Below are 21,892 nucleotides of genomic sequence, written 5' to 3'. Positions count from 1 at the left end.
TGATCAATAAAACATGTTACACCATGCACCTGTGTGTGCTACTAAATTTGTCTTTGTGCTGCTGAAATATTTAACTCGCTAGTAGCTGCCACCTGAATAATCGGTCGGTGCCGGTGTGCACAGCAGTTTTTCCAAGAAACATTTGAAAAAAAAAGAAAGAAAGTAAAACATAATGTAAGATTTTGTGAATGTTTTGCAGTTGAGTTAATTTATGACATATTTCCGCTCAAACTATTCATAGATCTGTCAGGTTTCCGATATGTGTCCCCACCTATGTTAAACTCATTCCTCCGCCCTTGCTTGTATGGTGTAGCTGGGACGTGGCCCGGGAACGAGTCTGTGTGTGCATCATCATCGCTGGACATCTCATCACCAAAACTTTGCACTTGGCCCTTAAAGAGAGCATCCGCTGCAGCCTGTGCATTAAAGTGCACGAGTCTTAGCTGTCAAGTCTAAACTGGTATCTCTCAAAGTGTCCACAGGCCCAAACAATAAGTCAACCATTGTTTCTCTGTTTGAGCATACCTGATCATTCTATGTCGCTGAGTCTTCTGGAGCAGCCCAGTCCTCACCAGCTGTCCAGTCTTCACCATGGTGCTGCACCAGGACCTTTCAAGCCTGTAAATACTCCCTGGTGACCTACTGGTCATATATTTATGTAGAGTACCAACCCAATGAACTGTATTTTATAAATGAATCCACTATTAAGAGCAGCTTGGAGCAGGCATTAGTTAGCCAACATCACACACCCAGGCAAAATCTCTCTGCTCTATGATAAAAGTCCCAGATCACAGCGTGCCAACTGCATTTTGGTAATTTAATTACTTGCATTCATGCTATGAAATTTGTATTACAAACAAATTGCTAGTACTTATTTTAGCTGAGGCAAAGCCTGCAGTATTTGCTTATTATCTGGCCTGTCTTGTAGAGGAGTCCTGTGCTCATATGAAACTTGTTCCAAGATAAAATGGTTTTAAATAAAGCTACCGCAAAAGGACCCAATCCCAAATTTTGCCCATTTTTCCAAACAAGTTAATCCTGCCATGAAGTTAGCAAACCTCAGACTTAAAAACCACTGTATCTGTCTCTTAGTCATGTTTCCATCATTTTTGGGGATATTGCATAGACTTACATTCACTTTCTGGAGACTTACCATAACCATAACCACTACTTGCTTAATTAACCTCACACTAACCTAAAGTAACCCAAGTCTTCACCTTCCAATTTAATGATTTAATGATTTACATTATGGGGAGTTGTGCTTTGTCCCCATAACTAAGGTGAGTCCCCACAATGTGATTGTGTAAACCTTAATGTCAATAATGTCTTAATGCACACAACATTAGTAATACATGGCCACACACACACATACACACACAGTTCTATTAGATCAGAACACGTGTGTGTGTGTGTGTGTGTGTGTGTGAGAGAGAGAGAGAGAGAGAGTGTGTGTGTGACATGTACTTTGCTTTCAAAAATATTGAGATCTTAAGTTTGCTCAGACAAAATGGTTCGATTTAAAATTCTAAATACATGAATGTAAACTCTGGTACTTCTTATATTCAGTAAAGGGCCTGACATCCTGTTTTCCAATGTTTGTGTTTTTATTTACTTTAATAATCCCAAACTGGGAAATTACTCTCTCTGATTCACTGAAACACACAACAGGATGGCATTTCACTGGACTCCACTTCTTGGGGCTGCAGTTATGACTCAGACATTTCAGAGGTGAATGACAACACCTGATCTGAATGTTGATAAGGAGATTGCAAAAGTCTGCTTCTGCTTCTTGAATCCGGAAAACCTGGAGACAGAAGTGGATGATTTTGAAGAACAAGAAGAACTGTCAACCACAGAGACAGGAACAACCTCCAGACTTGCCATTGAGTCAGAAGAGAGTCCAAAACTTGACTCCTGTGGGTCTCCCTCCTCTACTAGTGCAGCCATCATTGAGGCAGCAGAAGAGCTCATCTCCCAGCTGGTTGAAGAGGCTGTCAGGGCACTGCAGACCGTTGAGGCTGAGACAGACTCTGGCCTGTCAGTGGCCATACAAGCCTCTGTCGATGGCCAGTCCTCCAGCATCACCGCTGCTGCCAGCTGCCTGGTGTCACTCACAGATTTGGATGAGTTCGTCAAGTCAGCCAAGACTACCAGTAGTAGCTTCTGGACAACAATCAGGACCAGGTCCAGTCCATGGCCTGATGATGACATCTCCTCATCTTCTCCTCACGTTATTCATTAAATGACAATTAAATGTAACATCAGTAAATATAATTTCATTACATATACATTGTGCTGTGTGTATACACTGTTTTATCTGCCTTCTTATCAAAATGAATACTTGAATAGCGATGGTTCTAGCTGTTAGTTGAACACTCGCATGGGAAGGCTGACTTGAAACTGACTTCCTCTGTTACCGACAAACAGACTGAAGTGCAACACACGCCTTTGTGTATATGTCAGGGATAATGTAGAGTGAGCAGATTCCTGTGGAGAAATAAACCCTGACAATACACCCTGACAGGATGACATATTCATTCATCCTGAAGGTATTTATTTCTCCATAGGAACCTGCTCACTCTACATTATCCCGCTTAGAACACGGCTTACTACTGAAGCATTTAATAATGTGACACAAAACAGTGATTAAAACATATTTTATTGATTTAAAATGAGCCTACTCTCCTTTGTCACCGCTCTCACTACGTAGCGGCACTGAAAGTAAACGCGTTTGTTGCCTAGCAACCGCCCCTCACTGTGTGCAGGCCGGCAGGCAGGATAACTTATTTCTTTACAGTTTTTTACCGTAATCATGTCAAATGTGGAGAAGTGACGGGATATCCCAAACTTTCAGACAGACAAGTGAAGCATCTCAAAATTCTCAGTCTTAAGGACCAAAGAAAGACCTCATGAGAACGGCGTGACGAGATCAACACCACAATGACTACTGGTGCAACAGTATCTTCAAGAACTGTGCATCGGAAACTGGGAGAAGAGGGCCTTGTTGACAGAATAGCAGCAAAGAAACAGTTAGTAAAAGAGAAAAAATAGAGTGAAACACCTGAAATTTGCAAAAGAACACAGGAAATGGCCAAAGGAAGAGATTGGTATAAAGTGTTTGAATATTTTGGCAACAAGCGAAGAGCGTATGTTGGACGGAGGGAGGGGGAGAGATATAAAAATGACAGTCTCTTGCCAGTTAAACAGTTAAACACGGAGGGGGTAGTATTATGGCATTTAAGGCTCAGGAACATGTGACTTAGTGAAAACTGATGACATCATAGATAAGAAAGTATACCACAACCTTCTGGTGAGGCACACAGTACAATCTGGGAGTCGTCTTATTGGGCCTGGATTTGTTTTCCAAGAGGACAATGACCCTAAACTATTGCCAGAAGGAATCTGCTGGAACATTGAAAATGATGGTGACCTTGACCCCATCGAGCAATTAGTATTAGCATTAGCATTAGTGTTGAAGTTCTCATGAACTATGCCAAAGAGACTTGCTGTTGTAACTGCTGCACAAGGTGGACATACCAAATATTAAAGTCGATAAAAACAGGACTCACTTCATCTGATATTTGTTGTGCACAGAGCAACCATCTGCGTTTTTCATGAACGTTATGAATACACATGCTGTATGTAGGGAGTGTGTTGTAGGATTAAGCCTTTCTTTAAGAAATTATGTGGCCTGTTAAAACAGCCCCAGATTAAAAGCACACAAACATGTAAGGACAGGGGTGTCCACTTACTTTTGGCCATATATGCAGTATACATATTATACAACAGATGTCATGTGCTTTTCCATGCTACAAAATCAGTGATTCACATATTGATTTTAAATCATCAAAACAAGCTTCTGCCTCCTCTCTGCGGCAGCTGCTGTGTCCATTTTACTTTTACTCCCAGCTGCGACACATGTTGTTTGTATCCAGCAAGTTTTTTCTAAAACATCATGTATCCCTCAGTAATTAGCAGGTTCTCCTCTGCAGGAAAACGAACTCCAGTCTGTTTTTGTCAGTAGCTCTTGCTGGAAGCTGCCAGACCCTGCCGCTCTCAGCTGCCACTGTGGGCCATAATTGAAACCATTTGTGGATCAGGTGGAATTCTGGGATTTTGGCCTCACCTCAAAAAACTCCCAAAACGTGTTATTTTCTCTCTTTCTTTCCTCCAGCCATCAAGACTGTTACATCAGCCTTCATTTCCTCTCCCTCTTCCTCTCTCCCCCTCTCTCTCTCTTTCTCCCTCTCTCTCTCTCTCTCTTTTCCATTCCCAGAAAGTTCTTGCGAGGAAGAGGTCAGTGACTCGCATCGCTGAATGCATCAACTCACAGTAGATGTGGAATTTTCCCTGAAACAGATGGTTTCATAATAACGAGAGAGGAACTCGCAAAAGTAAGTCAAATCCATATTTTTCTCATTCATGAAGTGTCCACGTTGACTTTGAAAGAAGTTTGTGTCAGCTCAGCTCAGTATAGAGAATGACCTCATATAGGAAAATACATAATACAGGTTTAAAATAAGCTAAAGCACAAGAAATACATCTATTTGTTCACATTAAAGTCAAGAAGGGTGCAATATTAAAGCTTTTTTTGCTTTTTCTTTTGCAGTTTTTTAATCAGCGTCTGAAAAATACACAGGAAAAAGGTTATTCCACTGGAGAGCGTCAGCTCTGCAGAAATGGAAACTGCTGAGAAACAGATTACAGATTGGTTTTTGCTAATAAATTTAGTGTACGGTCTTAATTTCTTTTCATGTGCATATGTTAAAGAAAAGGAGGTAATAATGCACCCCTACTACAGTAAGACTACACGTTATACACTTCACGCTGACACAGAACGACATTGTCTCCCTACATCTACCATGTGGAAGACTGTAAGTGCAGTTTCTGAACAGTTCTTAGAGAGTAGACCTGAATGTGTTAGAGCTATAAGTCACTGAGACCTTCACAGGGCTTTTACAAGCTAAATAAAATGCAGGTACTGTAATGGGAGAGAGCAAGAAGGTACAAGGAGTGGACTGTGTGTGCACTGACCACACTGGTTTCAGGGATGTTCAACTCAAAGTCAGCTCCAACTCCTGTTTCATTACATCTACTTTACATGCTTTAACTTTGATTGCTTTCTCTGTATATTTTTTTCTGATTCCTTTTATATTCTTAATGTACTTATTATTTATTACATACTAGTCTCAGAGTATGACGCCCTGCATGTCAGTACACACAGTGTTTGTGTCCGTCGACTTAAACCTTCCTGAAAGCACAGGATTTGCTGTATAAGCCTCGCTGCCGCGATGTATAATCAATAACTGTGCTGCTAATCTCATCCACTGATGCATGACCTTCCTGAAACTTTTAGGTGTGCACGGGTGAGATGAAGGTCATGAAGGTTCAGCAGATCTCACACCATGTCCTCCTTATCCTGCTGGCTGCCACTGTGCGATCTCAAGTCAACCCAGGTATGGTAGATATTCATCTTTTACATCCACGTCATTCATTCTCAGAGCAGCAGGGGGTTTAATATGTTGCTCAAGAACATTTTGGTAGGACATGTTGTTTGCTGCAGGGATGGCACCTCGGTGGTTTAAATAGGTAGGTTCACCCTGCTCAGTGCACGTGTCAGTCAGACAACCAGACATATAATGAATTTAATTGTGTGTAGGTTTAGTTTTTAATGTTTGAAGCCAGTAACGTGGATATGCCATATATAAGCCTAAAATAACTTCTTTATATTCCTGGGGGCCAAGAATGTTGTCAAGATGGAGAAGGAAAGCAGTTTTAGGTGGGTGGGCTTAGAACGCAAGAATGTAATGTGTGTGTGTGTGTGTGTGTGTGTGTGTCTGTGGATGGGCGTGTGTATGAGAATGTGTGTATGTGGTTTACCTAATGGTCAGACAGCAAATATCCTCAGAACAGGCAGACCTTTCACAAGCAGGGGGCATTCGTGGAAAAAAAAAATTTGCAGGCATAGTTGCAGGTAACACATGCACCCACACACACTCTCTCTGTCTCACACACACACACACGTGCACTCATTTGACTTTCCCACTTAGAATATTTCCACTGTAAAAGGCTTATTTGTTCTGCTGCTCTCAAAGTGCATGTCTTGGCGTCCGGTGCGGGAAGGTGAATAAAACGCAGACGTCCCATAATTACCAGGTAGAGATGGAGAGAATAAACACTCTGGTAGCATCAGTGAGCAGATGTGCAGTCTGGTCAGTGAATTACACTAACACACTGGTCGTCTGTTGTGAAACGTATTTTTTCGTGCCCTCACAACATAAAAGTTAATGCCCAGCAGATACATTAAAACTCAGGGGTGCCTCTCACGTGTAGAAGTTATGAAAAAATGAAGAGCAGGCACCTCTGAGGCCACTCCCGTTTCATTTTGCTTAAACTGGCACCTACACAGTGATGCCTCTGTTTGGCTTTGAGGCCTTGCAGGGCTGCAGGAAGGGGACTGGGGGGAAGGGACGGGACCTGACCACTTCACACTCCCCTCCTCACATCCTGCAAATGCACAGAAAGGATAAAAACTCATATGGCACGTGAGCGCAGTCAGGTGTCCCACTCATCGACGCAAACACATAAAAAACGTGTCCAGAATGTGAGCGCCATGTGTCTCAGTGACGCTTCATGTGTTTGCAGAGATGTGTCGGTATCCTCTCGGTATGACCGGCGGGCAGATTCAGGACGAGGACATCTCTGCATCCAGTCAGTGGTCTGAGTCAACTGCTGCGAGATTTGGCAGGCATGTTGGATGATACATTTCTTTTCTTATATCTGAGTTTATTTTTATCTGCTTTGGTCAACAAACTTCAGTTCCAATATGAGAAATACATACATACAGTCTCCTTCCTTATTGATAATCTGTTATGAGTTCAACCCTGGTGGCCATTGCTATTCGTGCCGAGTTCTTCTCCTATTTATTCCAAACTAACCACTGCTTTGGCTTTTAAAAAGTCCAGCAGCAAGACATAGTAATCAACAGTACGAATTAATTAACTTAGAAAAGATTGTGCATTCTAGAGAAAGTACCTTAAAATGCTCTCTATTCATATCTTGCAAATTTTCTCAGTCTTCCTCTTAATTTCCATGCTCCTCTCCTCTCCTCCTCCTGAACCCTTTGCCTCACGCCTCCTCTCCTATTTCCTCCTCCTCTTCAGGCTTGACTTAGACAACGGAGACGGTGACGGGGCCTGGTGTCCTGACATCATGTCAGAGCCCGACGGCCTCAAAGAGTATCTGCAGGTGGACCTGCGTTCACTGCACTTCATCACACTGGTGGGCACCCAAGGTCGCCATGCCGACGGCATGGGTAACGAGTTTGCCCAGAGGTACAGGATCAAGTACAGCCGCGACGGCAGCAACTGGGTGGGCTGGCATGACAGGAAGGGAAGGCAGGTGAGCATGACGAGATAATGCTGTGCAGCAGTGTTTCTCATTAGAGACACTACGACTGAGTTTAGGTCCACGTGTTATCATGTCATGACAGCTTAATTGGATAAGGTGCAGAACCACTATGTGTGTGTGTGTGTGTGTGTATATATATATACACTTTATACTTTGTCTTCACACTTTTCAGAGGGAAATTGTGGACTATTTACTCCACTGTATTTATCTAACTGCTTTACTAACTAGCTAGCCTACTTTACTTAAAGATGAGCTTATAAAAGCAGGAACACAGGAAGACAAATAAATGCATATTCCCTGTCCTTTTGAGCTTATAAAATGTGATGCATTGCTGTTAAACTACCTAATACTAATGAAATATTAGCAAAAATACTATTAAAAATAAAAGAAAACATAATAAATTAATATATAGAGCAATAGTACAACACTCACAGGAGCAATTTTCTGAAAGGTAAATACTATTGCTTTTAACACACACTTACAAAGCAGGACTTTTTTTTGTAACAGAGCATTTTTATATCACAGTTTAGATACTGTCACTAAAGTAAATGATCTAAATGCTTCCTCCACTGGTGAGAGATGGCAAAAAGTTAGAACAAAAGATGGTATCTTCTTTGCAGGAGAGCTCATGGAAAATGCAGCCAATTAGGAAATAGTAGAACCAGCAGCAGCGCTGGCATAAAAGGCCCCTGCTTCTTTACAGATTTCCCAGGTTTTGATTTGACAGTCACATATTTGCTGCTAAAATGCTACACACATCACCGTAGTCATTCAGCAACCTCAGTTTCCTGCAGCAGAGTTTTGGTTGAAGGCGTCAAAGCATTAACACCACATATATTTAGGTGGTTTGAGTTTCCCTTCAGTCACTCACTCACTCTCATCCGTGTCATCTGCGTCTCCCCTGCCAGGTCATTGAGGGGAACAGGAATGCGTATGATGTGGTGCTGAAGGATCTGGAGCCTCCCATCATCGCGCGTTTTGTCCGCTTTATGCCTGTGACGGACCACTCCATGATCGTGTGTATGAGAGTGGAGCTCTACGGCTGCGAATGGCTCGGTTAGTCAATACTTTCCACCGCAGAGTGTGACGGCTTCATCGTGTCACACTGGCATCATCTAGCTGTTGTTTTTTTTTATATATATAGTTAAGATTTTTTCTAACTTATCAGTTTCATTCTGACTTTTTAATGACACGCTGAAAATGTTGTTCACTGTCATAATATCCTGTAAGCATGCAGTGAGTAAATCCATCCTCACCTTTGACCTTTGACCTGCCCTCTGTAGATGGCCTGATGTCTTACAGCATTCCAGATGGGCACCAAATGATCTACAGAGGCCTGGATGTCTACTTTAATGACTCTGTGTATGATGGAGCATCAGCTGAAAGGTTGAGATTGTATTGCTGCCTCTAGAAAGAAAGATGTAGGCCACAATTAGGGCTTATTTTGATCATAGTTATCATGTTGTTTACCTCCTGTGAGTGCAGTCATTTTCTCTGCACTCCTTGGTGAATAAACCTTAAAGTGCTCCTGTTTTCTATCCTCATTCCTCCCATCCATCCCTCCGCTAGGCTGACAAAGGGCCTCGGCCAGCTGACAGACGGCACCTGGGGTCTGGACGACTTTCTCCACAGCCACACATACAGCATGTGGCCGGGGTACGACTACGTGGGCTGGAGCAACAAGAGCTTCCCCAAAGGTTACGTGGAGATGATCTTCGAGTTCGACCACATCCGAAACTTCACCTCCATGAAGGTAAGGAACCGGTTCAGCTTAGTTCACCGAACAGCTTAAAAGTGAAAAAGTGGAGGATTTTTTTATATGCTGAGCCAGCGCTTCACTGAAGTCAGCTGTGCTGCGCCGTGCCGGGCAAGCACCCCTCTTCTATAGCTGCTGCAGATTTTATTGGGCAATAAATTTCATAAAATGGTGCAAAATAGCCTCACAGTGGGAAAATGATATTTTCTGTATAATTAGCATATTTGTCAAGGGTAAGTGCTGTGGCCAGAGATCAGAGAGATGGAAGATGATATTTTTCAGCGGCAGCACAGGAAGGCAGATTAGTCACTGCTACATCTGCTCCTGCATCATCTCCCCCTTTGATTCGGACTGCTTTGAGCACTTTTGTGTCCATTGAGTCATCATGGTCACAGAAAGACAAAGAAATCCATATTCCCTGTCCATATTAGCTGGATAATTGACTATTTGCAAGATGCTGATTAAGATAACTTGCTCTCAGCCAGATATCCCACCTCCACCTCCACAGGTTCACTGTAATAACATGCTCAGCCGAGGGGTGAGGATGTTCAGGCAGGTCAGCTGTTTCTTCCGGTCGGGGTCAGACTGGGAGGCTGACCCGGTGACCTTCAGGCCCACTGTTGACCGCCTCAGCCAAAGTGCCCGCTTCATCACCGTGTCGCTCGGGGACCGCACAGCCAGCGCCATCAAATGCCGTTTCCACTTCAGCGACCAATGGATGCTATTCAGTGAGGTGGCCTTCCAGTCAGGTAAAAATGGGATCAGGTGCGGGTGCCATCCTCCAGTTGGTGCCTCATTAGAAGCCTGGCTTTGATATTGTATCTCATTTGAATGGGTTTCTACCTGCCACGCAGTGTAAATGTTGTCTTACTTTCCTTCCTTCAGCTTTGTCCTCCCTTTTCTTTCTCTCACAGGCTCAGCAGTGTACAACACATCTCTGACTCCTCGCAAACACGGACACCCCACAAACACAATACCAGGTCAGGAGCTAAACCCCTTTTTTTATGTGAGTAGTGATTGTAATTTTAGTGAAGTGACAGTCAGGCACTGGAGAAAAATGCTGGCAAGAGGGAGCGCAGGCTGGTTTGATATATGGCTGCTGGGAAGTGATGTGGTGGTAAACAAAACACAGGCTGAGTATAATCCTCAGTCAACCACGAATATAATCCAAAAGATCGTTTATTTGTGATTTTTATCAATTAAGCTTGACCTGGTGTCACATAAATTACTATGATGTGTAGTAATTTAGCTCAGATTAAAAGCAAATAATTGTTGTTTGGGGTGGTTTCAAAATGTTTTCTAGGTAAACAGTGCCACCTGCTGACAGCATCAGAAATTACTGATCATTGAAATGAATGTCATAAACTGCAGTTACAATGAAACATGAAGAGGAAAGTGCAATAAGCATACTGTAATAAGAAAATGAACTGCAATGGATTAAATCAAATCCGCCTCAACTCCCTGCTCTCGTCTGGTTGGTTAGGGGATGATCCTACTCATAAAGTAGATGACAGCAACACCCGGATCCTGATTGGCTGCTTGGTGGCTATCATTGCCATCCTATTGACTATCATAGTCATCATCCTGTGGAGGCAGGTCTGGCAAAAGATGCTTGAGAAGGTGAGAAAAGAGGTTTCTTTCAATATGTTTGTATTGGTCTTATGTACTGTATTGTTGATAATCAAAGAAGGCTGAAAGTGTGCAAATCCAACCCCAGTTGGATAAAGGTGCAGGTCAAAAAGTAGCAAACAAAGGAAAAAGGAGAGGTTGTCCATACACTGATGTTTGCAAGCAGCCAGGAAATATCAAATATCGAAGAAAAATACTGAAGAGAGGACTGTAGCCCAGATTATACACCAGACGAAACAAATCACTAAGTGGTCTGGGTTTTATTTTTGCACCAGGAGACAGATCATCCAAGAGGAGTTTAAGGAAATGACTTTTTGAATTATCGTATCTATAAGATGGGTTTTATGAGCTGAAATGGACGGCATCCCATAGCACTTCATCTCAAGCCGGTGACTAACAGCAGCCAATGGTATATTGCTGTTACTTAAGTTTGTAAAAGTTCTCTTAGGGGTGGTGATCTGCAGAAAGAAATATGACATATTTTGGATTTACACATTTTATGCATTTATAGATTTTCACATTTCCATGCACAGACCACCTCTCCTTTCCCCTCAGTCGCAATAACTGCTGTTATCCTAGTATGTCGTCTTTCTATTTAAAAATCTGATGTCCAGCAGTGTCCTGTAACAACGAGAACAAATCTCCTGCAGATTATTTGACATAAACACCAAATAACAGACCTCAACTCTCACACACTTACTTTCTTAGGCGTCTCGACGCATGCTGGATGATGAACTCACAGCCCGTCTTGCAGTTCAAACCCACGCCTTTTCCTCCCACCACTCCTCCCTCTCCAGTGAGGGCGGCTCCACCTCCAACTCCACCTATGAGAGAATCTTCCCCCTCTGCGCCGACTACCAGGAGCCTTCACGCCTTATCCGGAAACTACCTGAGTTCGCTCAGTCCACCGAACACCTCGGTAAGATAAAAGCACAATGCAATAAATCCTGTGAGGGTTGTTACAGCTATAGCTGCTGCAGTGTGCGTATTTGTGCGTTCCCGCATCAGGACCAAGCACCTCCTGTCGAGCCCTTGCAACCAGTGGTTCAGACAGTGCCCCCCACTACGCGGAGGCAGACATCATCAGCCTCCAGGAGTCTTCAGACAGCAGCACCTACTCCATCACAGCCGCCAACATGAATCTGTTTGCTGGCACTGATTCCTCCATGAGAGAGTTCCCCAGACACAAACTCACCTTCAAGGAGAAGCTGGGAGAGGGCCAGTTCGGAGAAGTATATTCAGCTTTGTAGTTCTAATGTTTGCTTGCATTGATTTGACATTTTAGAAATATGTTAGATCCATCTGGCTGTTCTCTCTTTTCCAGAGCTACGCTGATTTATCTTTAAAGCTCTCGTTTTGAAAACTGAATGATGGATTTTGCTGTGTGGTAAAAGCACGAGTGTGAAATGCAGCGTCGATACAGTGCATGCTGACAAATAGGCATCGCTTAGTGAGATTAAACAACTGAACAGATGGTTTCAAGTGGTGCCAAGAGGATGATGGGCTGAGAAAGTACTTTTTAAAACAGGTGCACTTGTGTGAGGCAGAGGGCATGCAGGACTTTTTGGATGAGGATTTGTCTATAGAGGGAAACAATGAGTCACCTCTGCTGGTTGCTGTGAAAACACTGCGGGAAGACGCCAACAAGAATGCAAGGTTGGTACATGAGTCTCCAGCTGGTTGCTATTATTACAAAAGATGATAACATATCCCTTTAATTGCAATTGTTTGTCCTCGCTGTGCTGCAGGAATGACTTCCTAAAGGAGATCCGAATCATGTCTCGTCTGAGGGACCCCAACATTGTGCGACTGCTGGCGGTGTGTGTGGACACAGACCCGCTGTGTATGATCACCGAGTACATGGAAAATGGAGACCTGAACCAGTTCCTCTGCAGTCTCAGACTAAAAGAGGCTGCTGATGAAGACAAGACAGAGCTGGAGGGAAAAGAGGGAAAGAGTATGATTTGGTAGGCTCATATTTTCCCATTATATGTGTTGTGTGTATGTACACTATATTGTACTCATTCACTTTCTTTGTGGTCTCCTCTGCTCTTTAGCTACAGTAAACTAATTGGCATGGCTGTGCAGATCGCATCCGGCATGAAGTACTTGTCCTCTCTCAACTTTGTCCACCGTGATCTTGCGACCCGCAACTGCCTGGTGGGTAAGAACTACACCATAAAGATTGCTGATTTTGGCATGAGTCGGAACCTGTACAGAGGGGACTACTACAGGATCCAGGGCCGGGCCGTCCTGCCCATTCGCTGGATGTCCTGGGAGAGCATCCTGCTGGTGAGTGCCTTGATCTCTGTTCAAACTGTGTGTATGTCAATGTAGCCGGTCTGGCCTACCAATCTTGTCTCACTGCAATAAATCTCAGCGTTGTGTTGTGTAAATGGATGAGACGGGGACCATAGCTGTTTTGCCACTGGAGCAGGATTTATTTCAGGCCAGCTGTGCAAAATGAAATAAAAATCAGTACAGCAACTCTTCTGGGTTTCTACATGCACACCTCTCTCCTCAGCGGAGTCTCACGCCGTCAGAGCTAATGCATGTTTTTATAAATTCATATAATTCATTCAACCTAACATTTGGAAACACAAATACATTTTTACACTCAACAGTGGCAATTTTTATGTTTTATAATGAACATTATAACATCAATGACAAATCATGAGCTCACATACCTGTGCAAAATGAAATAAAAATCAGTACAGCAACTCTTCTGGGTTTCTACATGCACACCTCTAAAAGAAAGAGGAGAAACACGGCAGACTGCATGAGAAACAACACACATGCTCTTCTCTTAGCCTAGCTTAAAGATCGGTAAACTAGCATGTGAATACCGCTACTGTACGTTACATAAAGTGCCTCAAAAAAGTCAACACAAAGCACACCTTATGTTCATATGATACATGTGAACCCAACAACACAAATTTCAACAACTTCGGAGTGTTTTTAACTGTGCTTGAGCTCTGAGAACAAGAGCGACTAAATCAAGTTACCTCTCCTCAGCGGAGTCTCACGCCGTCTGAGGAGAGTAGCGCGAAATTACAGGAAGTGCCGTCCTTACAGGAAGTCACCAAAATAAAACGAATTTCAAAATAAAATACCAATATACGTAAGATAAATAATCCAACATGAAAACGATATGACAAAATGAAAATAAATACTAAGGATGGACTTTTGGTGAATTATGACTGTGATGCATGAACACACCTGTTACATCAACATCATTTGACGGCTAGTAATATCGCAGCTGTGATAATGAATACAGGCCAACATCCACATGAAGTCAGTGCTGGATTGTATTTGGATCTGAGCTGCCTGTTCTCTCAGGGTAAGTTCACCATGGCCAGTGACGTGTGGGCCTTCGGCGTGACTCTGTGGGAGATTCTGACTCTGTGTAAGGAGCAGCCCTACTCCCAGCTCTCTGACGAGCAGGTCATTGAAAACACAGGCGAGTTCTTCAGGGACCAGGGCAAGCAGGTGAGCATCACACAGGTTTAGGCTGCCAGATCCTTCACAGCAGTCTGTTTATTGTCAATCACCGTTTGTTTGTGGTAATCATACAAACCATGCCATATTTTCCCTGCATGTGTATCTCACAGTGCCAAAGTTGCAATTTTCGAATAAAAACACTACTCATAGCCATTTTAACATTACTCCTACGTTGATATTTTATCTTGTGCTCCCAGGTGTATCTGCCAAAACCTCCCTGTTGCCCTGATAGAGTCTACAATGATCTCATGCTGAGCTGCTGGAGGAGGAATGCCAAGCAGAGGCCGAGCTTTCAGGAGATACACACTCAGCTGATGGAGAGCATGGCGTAGCAGATGGAAGCGATGAATTCTCTCTGCCATGCACTGCCACGTTCGCTCCCTTCAGGCTGGGTTAATGTGGAATGAACTTGGAGTCAGAAACATGTTTTTCATTCTTTTTTTGCTTGCTTGCCACAGTGGTGCTGTAAATATTAAGAACTAAGGAGAAGGTATACACTTGAACAGAGTCTTATATTGTAGATATCATGCAAAGTAGCACTATTCACACCTCTGTGTATTTATTAATTTCCTTTAATTTCCTATGCTATGTCTATTTATAGAGTACTTCGTGGTAATTCTAGGTTTTGAAACACAATTGTGAATATTTTTATTTCTTTTCCATACATGCATCTAATTCTATTGCACATTTATTAGAGAATGTCAGTACAGTTGTGTTTTATGAATGTTTCTATTTTTGAGCATATGGCATTATGATAACTGTTGTCGGTGTGACAGTGTTTTTTACCCTGCAGCAGTTCTTGACATGTTTTATATACTTGTTTATGTCCCTTTGCAGAAATAAATAACATTTTTATTGTTGAGTATTTCCCTATTAATAGCTGTCAAACCAAAGATCCCTGTAAATAAAGAAAAAGTAATATTGAGCACTGCTTGTCATTCTTTCCTTGCTTTACAGCTTGCATTACGTTTATAGTGAGACGTTCAATCGTTGCGCTCTTTTACTGTTTAGGGCCTCCTCGCTCTCCGTAATGGACGCTGATTGGCCAGTTGTTTGCTGGGGCGTAGTCACACCACATATTTGCTCGTGCATATAGGCTGGGTTCTTTACGATGAATCGGGCGATGGGCCGTCCACCGTTAAGGTGATTTCACGACAGGTTAGAGACCTTATCCCGGTTCTGAGTTCACCTACAGCCGCTGCACACTCCGGCCAGACATGGAGAAAGTTGTCATTGTAACCGGCGCCAACAGGTGGGTCCGCTGAAACTGCGTTTTTACTGTGAATAGACAGTTTGTCGCGTTGCTAACTGACAACAACAGTGAGTCTGTGTGTTAACTCGTAGCTTCAGTGATAGCTTTAATGTTTTTTATATACGGTGGGTCAGACATTTCACAATACAAAGATTAAAATGTATATTTCAGTTTTAATACCGAGTGATAAATTGGCCCGTTCGATGCATCAGCCGATATTAGCCTCTGGCTAATATTATAGTATTGGTGTATGTTAACTCGTAAGTGACACAAATTTACAGTACAGAAATGGCAAATATGTGTTGTTTGAGAAAGTGTCACGTACATGTTTGTCCACCATACGTTTGTTTTTGTCTACGCATTAAACAAACATGTCAATTAGAGAGAGGCGTTCACTTGAATTTTTTTTAACAGTTGAGAGAGCCAGGCTAGCTGTTCCCTCCGCTTCCATTCATCCTCATTCATGAGTTCCTGTGTTGAAACATTTGTTTTTCAGGAAGTATAAAGCACAAGTCTTTCAGTTTTTCCATTTAATACAAATGTTGTAATTTTCACGCTCAAAGTATACTTGAGTCCGACTGGCGCTGACTTGGTCTTTGTGTGTTCATCCAGAGCACAGCTGGCCTGGGATATCTGCATTAAAATTATGTGATTTACAGAGTAAAAAGGTTCTTATTATCCTCTACATTGTAAAAATGTTGACTGGCAAACTGATGTTTACAATCTTTTACAAACAGTTGATTTACTCAGTAAATCTGATGATCACACAGTTTCTTAGTGACGTTTGTTTACATGCTTGTGTTTGTCTGCTATCTGTCACTTTGTGCAGCGGCATTGGCCTGGCCCTGTGTGAAAGGCTGCTGACGGAGGACAGCCAGCTTCGGTTGTGTCTAGCCTGCAGAAACATGCAGCGGGCCGAAGCCGCCCGCTCCGCCCTCCTGACCTCTCACACCGACGCTCATGTGGACTTACTGCACCTTGATGTGGGCTCTGTGCAGTCAGTGCTCACTGCTGCTCAGGAGGTCAAGGCCAGGTACTGATACCACCACACAGTCACGTCCTGACGCTGTGGATACACTGCTTTAGAGCTCCCCTTTCTCACAACTATTCAGATTGATTAATGCATTTGTTTTTCCACAGATACAACAGAATTGACTTTCTGTATCTAAATGCAGGAATTATGCCCAATCCACAAGTGAATGTCAAAGCTTTTTTCAAGGGTCTTTTCTCCAGGTAAACTTCCAAAGCCACTTCCTAACCAGCTTTGCTTTGACTTGTGCCTTTTTATTTTAATATCATATCAGTTTAAAGCTTGGTGGCTGTGTGCCAGTGCAACTTGTCCACTGTCTGTGCTGTTGTGTGATAGCGTACCCTCTCACTGCAGGAATGTCGTCAACATGTTTGCGACAGCAGAGGGTCTCTTAACTCAACAGGACCTCCTCAACTCTGATGGTCTGCAGGAAGTTTTTGCCACCAACCTGTTCGGTCACTTTCTCCTGGTACACTATGCACACATACATGAATGTAAAAGACGATAACAAATTCCTTTTGACATAGTATATATATAGTCCCCAGTGTTGTATGTTGCTGTGACATAGTGTTGTAGTACCTGCATGTGGTGGCAGACATATTTGTTAAAAACAATACTGTTAGCAATGGTTGATATGGATAAAATTCTGTGTATTTAATGTTATTTTGTGAGAGAAACATTGTGATAAAGTATATTTTATGAAAAAACAGTTGAGAAACTTAATGAAAGAAGCAAACACAGATGGCTGTTTTTGGCAAATTTCCGTCTGATATTGTCATATCACCCAATCTTTCAACATAAAAGGTCAAATCTTAGAGCTAAGATTTTGCTCTTTCTTTTATTTAAATGAAGCAGCAAGTTTTGTAATAAATAAATGTTCCTGCTGCTAATGGTAGTATATTGTAGCTTTTAAACTGAGAAATAGCCTCAATCCATAATTTATCATAGAACAACAGTATGTAGAATATAATGAGGCAGCTGTTATGCTCTATGATAGCTTCCAAGGCTTAATCAGATCTGCAACTTCTTAATGCAGTGTAGCTTAAATGTTTTTTCCCATCTGTGACATTGTAGTTTAATTCCTGTCATTACTCATGTGTTTTGCCCGTGGAACTGATGTCCTCATCTCTGGTCTAGATCAGGGAGCTGGAGCCTCTGCTGTGTGAGACAGGTCACATGTCCAGAGTAGTGTGGACCTCCTCGAGTAACGCTCGCCGCTCTGCCTTCAGCATGGAGGACATCCAGCACAGAAATGGGACGGAGCCCTACAGCTCCTCCAAGTACGCATCAGACATGCTCAGCGTGGCACTCAACAGACACAAGAACAGCCAGGTGTGTCTGTCACACAGTGTGAAGATTACCTGTTGCTTGCTTGCGGTCAGCTGCGCATTTGCCTCCTTCCTGCACAAAGTGGAAAAGTATGACTTTCCAAGATCCAATTTTTTTTAGCTTTTTGCCATCTCATGACTTCATCTCCCTCCTGAAACCCCTGTAGGTGTACTCCTCGCATTGATCCCCACTAACTTTAAAGGTGTAATATCTGCTCTCTCACCCTGCCTTTAAGGCCTGATACTCTGAGGGTCTGGGTGAGGACATACCCAGATTTTCCCCCTCGTTTACCCGTATGCATACTTTCTGGCCCTGCCCTGCCTTACATTCATATTGCTGGTCTGTATTTAAAATCATTTCGAATATAGTGCAGGCTTCCTTGGAACCTTCCTCCATGGTCTCAAGGTTCAGTGTTCTCGATGTCACCTTTCTGAGACATGGCAGAGAATTGGTGGCAGTCATTACAGTGATTGCAAGGCGCAGGATCCTTCTTGAGTGAAAGGAGTCCTCTGTCCCACACATGGTGGATCTCAGATGTTTTTGGCTTTAATAAATTAGAAAAGATTGGGTACACCATACATGGCTCGACAGCTCATTTTCACAAGTCCTGGCGCCAATCTCGAGGCATGTCATCTCTCCTAATGTTGTCTAATGTTTGACAATCCACCCAAAATCAGTTTTATCAGACAGGCTTGACAGGCGGCCGTAAAAATTATGTCGCTCACACACAACGGACGCTATATTCAGCTTGAATAAAGCTTGGATTTCCTGAATAAATCCCACTAGTGACCAATTTTTACAGCGTTAAAAAAAAATCCTAAAAAAATCTATTTAAATTCACACCTCTACTGCATCATTATCGCCCTTCTGCACTGTCCATCTGTATGCTCATCCTCCTCATTATCATGATTGATAGAAGCCTGTTGATACGAAGCCTGAGTTGAAAAACTTATAATTTGATTAAATACTCATCTGTTTTGTTAAGTAAGTGTTTCCTCCTCTTTGTCACAGGGGCTGTTCTCCTCTGTAGTCTGTCCAGGACTGGTGATGACTAATCTGACCTACGGTATCCTCCCCTCCTGCTTCTGGACTCTCATCATGCCCATCATGTGGCTGGTGAGTGACGTCTGTTTTTAATTCCCTTCCTCCGTGTGAAACTTGATTGGAGTTGCGTATAAACTGTCTCATGTTATCGTGACATATGTCCTGTGTGTGCTGAACAGATTCGGATCTTCACCAACACGTTCACACTTACGGCGTACAACGGAGCAGAGGCGCTGGTATGTCTCCAAACCTGCTCTATCGCTGTCTTTATGAAAACAAGTCAAGGATTCACATCTTTACAATGAATGCACTGTAATCATGAAGCCCTGCTCTGGCTCTTCACAGCACTGGCTGTTTCTCCAAAAGCCAGAGTCTCTGGATCCAAGATCAAAGTATCACAGTTTAACATCAGGACTTGGAACAAACTACACTCAGCCTCGACAGGTGAGGAACCAGAGACCATTACTTTCATAGGCATCATACTGCTCACGTCTGCTGTGTGTGAACCTCAGAATCATGCTGCTTAGAGAAATTAAAAGATCCACGAGCAAGACTGGGATCACTCATCTGCTCCCTAAGCTGCTTTGTTTATATATAATATCAGATTGTCTGTGTTTTTGCTCTCGTTTCAGATGGACATCGATGAAGGAATGTGTGAAGTCTTCTATTCAAAACTTCTTGAACTTGAGAAAGTAATCAGGGGGGAAACTGAGAGTAATGCCGACAAGGCAGCTAATGGTCTCCGGTAATGGAAGGTTTTTGCTCTTGTAAATGAACCATGTGCAGTTTGTGATGAAGAACAATAACAGTGCTCTTATTAATTTCATTTTTGCCAATTGTACTGTTGAGTTATGTGTCTTTGTGGGTTTTTTTTTCTGTTTTTCACATTTTCATATTGAACAACTATATATATTTATATATATATTTATATATATATATATATATATATATATATATATATATATATATATATATATATATATATATATATATATATATATATATATATATATTTTAATGCTTTCCTGTTGTAATATAGAATTTGCTGCCTGCCTGTGTGTCTTCATCTGATAGCTGGATCATGTTTCTTGTACAAGAGGCTTCCTCCCTTACAGCTTTCCATTTGCCGACCACCAACGCTACCATCAGCTGTCATCAGTGGCTTCTTTGAACAGAAATCATACATCGTGTGCACAGTTAGCCGACTGTGATGGCTTGTTTAAATAAACTGAACAGCTCTACAGGTCTGTAATCTGCCAAACCGGTTTCAGTTGATTCAGGAGAGTGACGTTCGAAACAGTGAACCGTAATACAACTCATCCTTTCACAACCTCTTTAACACAAGCTATGTTCACTGATGTCTTCCTTAAATTGTGTGTGGCTGGCTGGCTTTCACTGTTCCTGACACATGTGCACTGCTCCCACTCTGATTTGCAAGTTATTTGCCTTTTCTGTTTGAAGTTGACTTAAATTCAGAAACAATTAAACATCTGTTATTTTATCACAGCAACCGAAGGGGAAAGAGGAGAAAATACCCATCAAGCAGCAGCTCCTCAGAATGTTTTTCTTTTTTATTGTGAGTTAAACCAATATGCCTCAACGCTGCTAGTTATTTGTTAAACATAGTGACGTGCTGAGAGATGCAGCCTGTGGTTCAGTTACAGTCACGCTGTGCTCTGAAGTCATCTTGTTTAAACCCTCGTCCATGTCGTCAGGCGCTGTGACTCGAGGTTAGTGGGATTATTTTAACCACAAGGTGGGCTGGAAAAGAGTGGTGGGAAGTAATGAAGTACGTTTACTCAAGTAGCAACTGTATTTAAGTACACTTCTGAGTGTGCTTGTACAGCATTATTGAAATTCTATGGTACTTTCTACTTTTTCTGCTCAACACTAGAGAAAACACTGACTGTTGTACTACTGTTGTGACACAGGTGCACAGGGTGGAGTCATCAGATATTCAAAGGGAACAAAAGATCATGTTAAAGGAAGGTTTATTCCTATTTCAGTGTTCAGTAATGAAAAAATCCTTCTGTGAAACGACATTGATGCTAAGTCAGCTGAGCTGTCATCCAACTGATTTTAACACAGGAGTTGTTATTAAGGTCTATATGCACACGTGTTTCCAGTGTATGCAATAAAAACTCCCTGCATGCTGAGGAGTCAGCAGCATATTCAACTGGGTAAAACATGAGAATCTCTGACTGACCTTTCTTTTTTTATTTTGATTACTGGAGAAATCAGTCTTTTTACCCAACCATAACAGAATCATGTTAGGTTTTTAATTAATTCTTGAGTGATAAATATAAACCGTTTAAATCCACCTCCAGTCTTTTTGTCCTGGATTACAGACAAATTAAAGTTTGTCCTTCACTAAAAAGACATTTGTCTCAGTTTCTCTTTCAGGAGAAAGACATATTTCCACTTCGTCCTAAAGTCTTCTTATCAGTTACAGACATAATGCTAAAATAATCAATATCTCCATGAGACTTAACATGCTCGTGTTCTGATTATTGACAGCTTGTATTGATGATTTCAAGTGTTGTTCATCTTTGCACTGCCAAACCAGACTTCATCTTTTAGTGTTTAAAGAAGAAATCTTTGCTCTCCTCAGCGGCACATTGTCAGACTGACCTCACGTTAACAAGCCGGGCCTGAACAGGTTTCATGCTTGACATCCATGAGTGGAAATACACCCCTCAGGTTGTATGAAGGAGTGTCTGAACTGATCTTCCCTCAGTGTGACAGCCTCCTCAGTGTGCTGGAGGGCTGACTGTACAGAGGGCAGATATGTTACCACCAGCTGTTACTCAACATGCCACCACTGGCCCCAAACACAACATTTGCTGCTTTTTATAAACCCACAAATCCCACTTAATCTTGCAATACGCGTGTCTGTGGCATCAGCACAGAGTCACAGCTGCACACTCCAGTGAGATCTTAC

The 21,892-nt window shown here is 42.4% G+C and overlaps 2 protein-coding genes across 2 annotated transcripts; both read left to right on the top strand.

The window, feature by feature from the left end:
• Positions 1 to 4,324: 4,324 nt before the first annotated feature.
• On the top strand, positions 4,325 to 15,171 carry LOC121614676 (discoidin domain-containing receptor 2-like). The gene is made up of 17 exons (XM_041948664.1): positions 4,325 to 4,394; positions 5,357 to 5,456; positions 6,646 to 6,748; positions 7,164 to 7,401; positions 8,319 to 8,466; positions 8,694 to 8,796; positions 8,980 to 9,163; positions 9,675 to 9,915; positions 10,081 to 10,146; positions 10,650 to 10,786; positions 11,504 to 11,714; positions 11,804 to 12,027; positions 12,324 to 12,451; positions 12,544 to 12,762; positions 12,853 to 13,087; positions 14,135 to 14,284; positions 14,494 to 15,171. Exons 2-17 carry the CDS (start codon positions 5,372 to 5,374, stop codon positions 14,626 to 14,628), a joined length of 2,607 nt encoding a protein of 868 aa, XP_041804598.1. The 5' UTR covers positions 4,325 to 4,394; positions 5,357 to 5,371; the 3' UTR covers positions 14,629 to 15,171.
• Positions 15,172 to 15,393: 222 nt separating this feature from the next.
• LOC121615393 (3-keto-steroid reductase/17-beta-hydroxysteroid dehydrogenase 7-like) lies at positions 15,394 to 19,849 on the top strand. The gene is made up of 9 exons (XM_041949737.1): positions 15,394 to 15,548; positions 16,378 to 16,581; positions 16,689 to 16,781; positions 16,933 to 17,047; positions 17,716 to 17,910; positions 18,919 to 19,023; positions 19,131 to 19,187; positions 19,297 to 19,395; positions 19,584 to 19,849. Exons 1-9 carry the CDS (start codon positions 15,514 to 15,516, stop codon positions 19,698 to 19,700), a joined length of 1,020 nt encoding a protein of 339 aa, XP_041805671.1. The 5' UTR covers positions 15,394 to 15,513; the 3' UTR covers positions 19,701 to 19,849.
• Positions 19,850 to 21,892: the final 2,043 nt, after the last annotated feature.

The sequence above is a fragment of the Chelmon rostratus genome, chromosome 12, assembly GCF_017976325.1.
Source record: "Chelmon rostratus isolate fCheRos1 chromosome 12, fCheRos1.pri, whole genome shotgun sequence".
NCBI classification, from domain to species: domain Eukaryota; kingdom Metazoa; phylum Chordata; class Actinopteri; order Chaetodontiformes; family Chaetodontidae; genus Chelmon; species Chelmon rostratus.
The sequence above is the reverse complement of the archived record's forward strand: the minus strand, read 5'-3'. Positions and strand labels throughout refer to the sequence as shown.